This window comes from Gekko japonicus, unplaced genomic scaffold, assembly GCF_001447785.1.
Source record: "Gekko japonicus isolate JY-2015 unplaced genomic scaffold, Gekko_japonicus_V1.1 scaffold505, whole genome shotgun sequence".
Taxonomy (NCBI): Eukaryota; Metazoa; Chordata; class Lepidosauria; order Squamata; family Gekkonidae; genus Gekko; species Gekko japonicus.
Window position 1 is genome coordinate 482226 of NW_015169788.1, and position 6616 is coordinate 488841.

The following is a 6616-nucleotide window of genomic DNA, read 5'->3' on the forward strand; positions in this document are numbered from 1 at the left end:
GGAGGCAAGAAGCCCGGCAAGGGGGGGGGGCCCTGGCGGGAGAAGCGGGGCTCTGGCCTGGGAGGGGGGGGAGGGAGGGAGTCTGCCTGCCTTTGCTTCCGGCTGGGGCCCCCTCCCACATCAGGGCTTCTCTCTCTCTCCCTCCCTCCCTCCCTCCAGGCTGGAGGCCACTCAGCAGAGCTTGCTCAGCCTCTGGCACCAGCTGCACATCGACCTGAAGAGCCTCCTCTCCTGGCAGTGCCTGCAGCGGGACATCCAGCAGATCCACTCCTGGTCCCTCCTCATAGTGAGCCTTCCTTCTCCTTCTCTCTCTCTCTCTCTCTCTCTTGGCCCGCCCCGCCCAGTCCCCGGGAGCCCGTGTGCTCCGCGGCAGGGCCAAAGCAGCCACAGGAGGGGGGGGGGCTCTGACCACTGGCTCTCAGAGCCCCACCGCCAGTCTTCTCTGGAGTCCTGGAGGTGTGCTGGATTTAACATAAGAACATAAGGAAAGCCCACGTTGGACCAGGCCCATGGCCCATCCCGTCCAACACTCTGTCTGTCACACAGGGGCCAGAAATACCAGGGGCCACCAGGAGGTCTGGCAGTGGGGGGGGGGAGGACACGAGAAGCCCCCTCCCACCGTTGCTGAAGCAAAGGCGGTGAGAGTGGCCTGGGTGCTGCAGTCTGGAGGAGATCCGGGCCCTGCGAGATCTTGCACAGTTCCGCAGGGCCTGTAAGACGGAGCTCTTCCGCCAGGCGTATGAGTAGGAGCCACTGCCACTACCATCACTACCATCATAGCCTGGCCCTGGACGAGAGAACACCAGTGTCTCCCTGAGCAGACGACGCTGAGCTGGCGGGGCAGTTGCAGTAGGCCACCTTGTGGAAGAACAGAGCACTTCGTTAATAATAATGCTACTGTCCTGTTGAGCTTTAAAATGGTTTTAAAAATGTTTTATATTTGATACTGGCTTATGCCTGACTGTAAGCCGCCCTGAGCACGCGTTGCGGGGAGGGCGGGGTATAAATTAAACCTATAAATAAATAATAAATATATAAATAAATGTAAACGTTCCCAGCTGCTGCCCAGGGGGTGTGGCTGGGTGCAGGGCTCCTGCTCCTCTGCTGTGAGCGTCCTCTCCCCCCACTCCGGTCACCTGGGCACGGGGGGTCCCCCCCCCCCGGGGGGGGTGTGTGTGCTGGGCAGGGGAGGTCCCCTGTGACCGAGTGCCTCTTCCTCAGTTCCGGACGATGTCCCCGGAGGATTACAGCCAGACGCTCCGCAGCCTGGAGACCCACTACCAGGAGTTCCTGCGCAACAGCCAGGACGCGCAGAACTTCTTCCCGGACGACCGGCTGCACGTGCAGCGTGAATACACCACTTGCACCCAGAAGTACGAGCTGCTGCTGCGCAGCCTGGAGAGAGGTAAGGCCCGTGTTGGGGGCGGGGCGGGGGGGGGTCTCTTGGAGGGCCCAGCTGGGCGGGGCGGTGGGGGCCAATGTTCCCCCCTCTAAGCTGTGGAGTCTTGTGAGCAAAAATTCTACTTTGTGAGCTACTGACATTAAAGTTGTGAGCGAGCAATTTGGCTACTGCATAAATTAGTTTGCTCTGGAGCCCTCCTTCCCGAGCCAAGGCAAAAATGTGTGAGCTGGAGGCTAAAAAACTGTGAGCTAGCTCACACTAACTCAGCTTAGAGGGAACACTGGTGGGTGCCTGGTCTGCCCGGAGCCGTCTGGCTGTGAACAATGGCCGGCAAGGAGCGTGTCTCTAGGTTTGTGGCACGGTGAGAGAGGCATTGCCTTCTGGCACCTGGGGGCGGCACTGTTGACCCCCGCTGTGCTTCCCCGTGAGATGCCCCCGGGCCCAGCACGGAAGCCCTGGGCCCCACCCGCCCCTCGTCCCAGGGGGCCCCCCGCTTTCTGGCAATGGACTGGCTTGGAGCCTCAGCCCAGAAACTTCCCCTGCGGGTCTTTTCTGCCGTGGGCAGCCCTGAACGGGGTGGTGTTTTGCCGTGTGTGTCTGTGTGTGCGCAGGTGAGCAGGAGGAGTCTCTGTGCAGGAACTACATTTCCCAGCTGAAGGACATCCGCCTGCAGCTGGAGGGCTGCGAGTCCCGCACCATCCACAAGATCCGCTCACCACTTGACAAGGATCCCGCCAAAGAGTGTGCCCAGCGCATCAATGACCAGCAGGTATTCCCTCTCGGTGGGGAAGTCTGGGCCTCGCTGCCCGGTGGGAGGTGGGGAGTCGTGAGGCGGCCATGAGTCAGTCTCTGGCCATCCCTCTCCGGTGGGGGCAGGGCAGGCTGCGGCTGGGCTCGCTCATTCCCACCCCCCTTGTTCTCCCGGCAGCAAATCCACCTGGAGCTGGAGGGCATCAAGAAGAGCCTGGGCAAAGTGAGCGAGAAGACGGAGCAGGTGCTCTCTCAGCCAGAGCCCTCCGGCTCGGCCCCCACGCTGCGCTCGGAGCTGGACGTCACTTTTCAGAAGATGGACCAGGTGTACAGCCTGTCTGGCGTCTACCTGGAGAAGTAAGCACACGTCTCGGGGGAGGAGGGGTTGGCGGCCACCTGTCCGGCCCGCTTTGCTGACTGGCAGTGCCGGGGTTTCTGGGGACCCCCCACCCCACCCCACCCACCCCGGCCGGCCGGCCGGCCAACAACACACCCTCCCAGGGAGCCTGCTGCTGTTGCATTCTCCTCTGGAGGGCTGAAGCAGGCCCAGCGATGGCCAACGAAAGCGAGCCAGCATGCCTGGCCCGGCCGGCCCTGTGCAGTGAGCCAGGCAGGAGACCCTTACGGTGCCCCTTGCTCTGGGCAAGGCTGGCAGGACTGCGTCAGGCACTATCTCTTGGCATGGGTCCGATAGATCCGGCAGGACACCTCTCTGTCCAGAGGGGTTTTCTGGCAGGCACTTTGGGGTGGGGTTTGTCACGATTGCCCTGGCGGGCAGGCTAGGCAAGGCACGGAGTATCCAAAAACTCAGGCAGAGGTCAAGGCACCAGAGAGGCAGAGAAACAAAAGCACAGTCTAAGGTTTACCGGAGACTTGGAGTCAGAGGTGTGAAGCCGAAAGCCGTAGTCTAGAGTCAGGTTACACATCCCAGGGTCAGGGAGCCAGAAGAACGCAGTCCCGAGTCAGTAGCCGAGGGAGTCAAGCAGAGAGTCAAGGAAACAGGATGCAAGGTCCGAGGTGCAGCAATTCAATCATGCGATCAGTTGCCAGCATGAATTGGATTGTGAAGAGAGCTGCCTTAAAAGCCCGTTCCCCTTGTCAGTAATTCCCGGCTGATTACAGAGTCCTGCCCTCCCGTCAATACTCGGGACTCAGAGGACGTCTCCCACGCATGCGTGCTTCCCTGCGCCAGGTTGTCAAGTCCCGTCTCCTTTGGTCTCTTAAACAAGCTACAGGTGTGTGGGGGGGGGAATCATGGGGCGCGGAGCTGGTGCTGGCTCTGCAGGAGCGGCTCCAGGTGTGAACCTTTCTGGAAGCCGGTGTTCATCCTCTGCAAGGCTTAGGTTTTGTACTTCCAGGGGTGCAGGGAGCTCGTTCCTGGATGTTGAAGGTGCAGAGTCCCCAGGATCAGGGTCCACTGGGTCGGGCGGCACGGTGGGCATGACAGGGTGCCCCAAAGCCACTGGGGCCATTACAGTTGCAAGTGGGGGAGGTACCTTTGGACCAGTGTTCCCTCTAAGCTGAGTTAGTGTGAGCTTAGCTCACAGTTTCTTAGCCTCCGACTCACACATTTTTGCCTTCTCTCAGGAAGGAGGGCTTTAGAGCAAACTAATCTATGCAGCAGCCAAATCGCTCGCTCGCAACTTTAATGCCGGTAGTAGCTCACAAAGTAGAATTTTTGCTCCCAGGTCTCCACATCTTAGAGGGAGCATTGCTTTGGACAAGAGGTTGCTCCAGATGAACTTGGACTTGTCCGCTCTACCGATCAATCAGAGCCATTCCCTTCTGGCCCGACTAAGAGGGCTCCGTCTCTGGGGTTCTCACCCCGATTTCTCAGGCCATGATGACTGTTCATGTGTACACATGAAGCCGCCTTATACTGACTCAGACCCACCCCCACCCTCGGCCCATCAAGGCCAGTCTTGTCTACTCGGACTGGCAGCAGCGGCTCTCCGGGGTCTCAGGCGGAGGTCTTTTACATCACCTGCTATACCTGGTCCTTTTACCTGGAGATGCTGCTGGGGATTGAACCTGGGACCTTCTGCCTGGCCAAGCGGAGGCTCCACCCCTGAGCCGCAGCCCAGCCAGCCTGACGCCTTGGGAGGGAAGGATTCTGACCGCCCCTTAGGAGTGACCGTGCAGGGGGTGTTTCTGTTGCTCTTCCGCGCCAAAGGCTTTGCATACGTTGCACGTAAAACTTCAGAATGCTCTTGCCAGTTGTGACTGTGGCTGTGACGCTTTCCTTTATGGTCGGCTTATTATAGAGGCAGGCGAGGCTAAGAGAGGGTGGTGGCGGCTCCCCTAGTGAGCTTTATGTGGGATCCAAGATCAGGCTGCCATTTTGACTTCGGAAGGGGAGGGGCTGTTTGGACTTGGGTGACCTTGGGCCGGCCTCCCGGAGGCGCCGGGTAAGGCTTCGGCTGCAGAGTCCGGGGGCGGGGGGGGGGGGGGTTTGAGCTTCCAGTCTGCACGCACTGACTGGTCCTTTCCCACGCAGGCTGAAGACCATCAACCTGGTGATCCGCAGCACTCAAGGCGCGGAGGAGCTGGTCCGGAAGTACGAGGAGCAGTTGAAGGAAGTGCAATCGGTGCCCGCTGACCTGAAGGCACTGGAGGAGACCAAGGCGGAGCTGAAGGTGACTGGGGGTGGGGTGGGCTAGAGCGGCCTTTCCTCTCCTCACTCGGGGGGGGGTGAGGAGGCAGGATGGGGGCTGGCGAGGGCTGGCGTGTGCCCCCAACGCGCTGACCCTGCTGCATCCCGTCCGACAGAGGCTGCGCAAGCAGGTGGAAGGGCACCAGCCCCTCTTCGACACCCTGGAGGCAGACCTGGGCAAGGCCAGCGAGGTGAACGAGCGGATGGTGCGGGGCCACAGCGAGAGAGACATGGACCTGGACCGCTACCGGGAGCGCGTGCAGCAGCTGCTGGAGCGCTGGCAGGCCATCCTGGCCCAGATCGACCTGCGCCAGCGGGAGCTGGATCAGCTGGGCCGCCAGCTCCGCTACTACCGCGAGAGCCACACCTGGCTCATCCAGTGGATCCGGGATGCCCGGCAGCGCCAGGAGGGCCTCCAGGCCGTGCCCGTCACCGACAGCAGGGCCGTGCGGGAGCAGCTGCTGCAGGAGAAGGTGAGGCGGGGGGGGGCTGCTTCTGCCTGGGCTCTGGGGCAGAGGCTCACTGTGCGCCTGCAGCCACACAGCGGCTGGTGCGGCAGGAACAGGCCCCCCTGCGTATCGGGACTTCCTGACACTGGAGGCAGTTTGCTTGCGGTGGTTCTCTGACCAGCGCTGCCCCTTCTTGGGCCTGGCCCACTTGGCTTTGGATCCTGCAATCCAAAGACCCAATATAATGGTGCCTCTCTGCCAGTTTGGTGTAGTATTTAAGAGGTGCCGGCTCTAACCTGGGGCTTGATTCCCCCACTCCTCCACATGCAGCTACTGGTGTGACCTTGGGCCAGTCACAAGTTCTCTCAGAAGCAGTCCTCGAAAGAGCTCTCTCAGCCCCACCCACCTCACAGGGTGTCTCTTGCGGGGAGGGGGAGGGAAAGGAGATTGTGAGCCGCTCTGAGACCCCTTCGGATAGTGAAGGGCAGGATAGAAAAACAATCTCTCCTCCTCCTCCTCCTCTCTCTCTCTCTCTGGTGTGGCCTCGGGGAGTCAGTTGTGCACATGACCAGTTTCCTCCAGGACAAGAAGGCTGATGCTGAGCAAAAGCCCTGAGCAGCCCCTCCTCTGGCGTGAAGGAGCCCGGTGAGGGGCCAGTGTCAGAAAGAAAACCACACTGGCCGGCCCTGGCCTGGCTTCCCTTTCCCCACGGCGCCAGATCTTGTGCGTGTGGAAGGCGAAATCCCCACCTGGCCTGTTGGCACGTGAGGGGGGCACACACAGGGAGTGCCTGAAGACTGGCTTTCCCACCAGTACTGTTTTTTTCGATCTTGTTTGCCAGGTGTACTCCTCCGGGGCATCCAGTTTGGTGTAGTGGTTGAGTGCGCTGACTCTAATCTGGGAGAACAGGGTTTGATTCCCCCACTCCTCCACTTGCACCTGGCTGGACGACCTTGGGCAAGCCGTAGTTCTGTTAGGAGCTGTTCTTGAAAAAAGAACACTTTCTGTCACGAGCTCTCTCAGCCCCACCTGCCGCACAGGAGGGTGTCTGTTGTGGGGAGGGAAGGGGAGAGGAGTCTGTAAGCCGCTCTGAGACTCCTTTGGGTGGTGAAGGGCCATGGGGGGTATAACTCCAGTCTCCTCCATCCCGAGTCCATCTTAGTCGGCACGAGGGGTTTTCGCTTTCCCTGCCCTTGCCAGGGTGAGGTGAGTGTTTTAAATCATCTCCTGTGGTTTCTTTCTCCAGCAACTCCTGGAGGAGTGTGACCGGAACCGGGAGAAGGTGGAGGAGTGCCAGCACTTTGCCAAGCAGTACATTGATGCGATCAAGGTGAGGCTGCGGCTGGGGGGTGGGGGGGGTGG

The 6616-nt window shown here is 60.6% G+C and overlaps 1 protein-coding gene across 1 annotated transcript in view; it reads left to right on the forward strand.

Moving 5' to 3' along the window:
* PLEC (plectin) overlaps positions 1–6616 on the forward strand; it is a 69907-nt gene that overhangs the window by 44508 nt on the left and 18783 nt on the right. The window contains 7 exon segments of the mRNA XM_015416968.1: positions 160–286; positions 1222–1405; positions 2014–2171; positions 2331–2509; positions 4650–4788; positions 4922–5278; positions 6501–6595. Coding sequence (XP_015272454.1) covers positions 160–286; positions 1222–1405; positions 2014–2171; positions 2331–2509; positions 4650–4788; positions 4922–5278; positions 6501–6595 — 1239 coding nt within the window.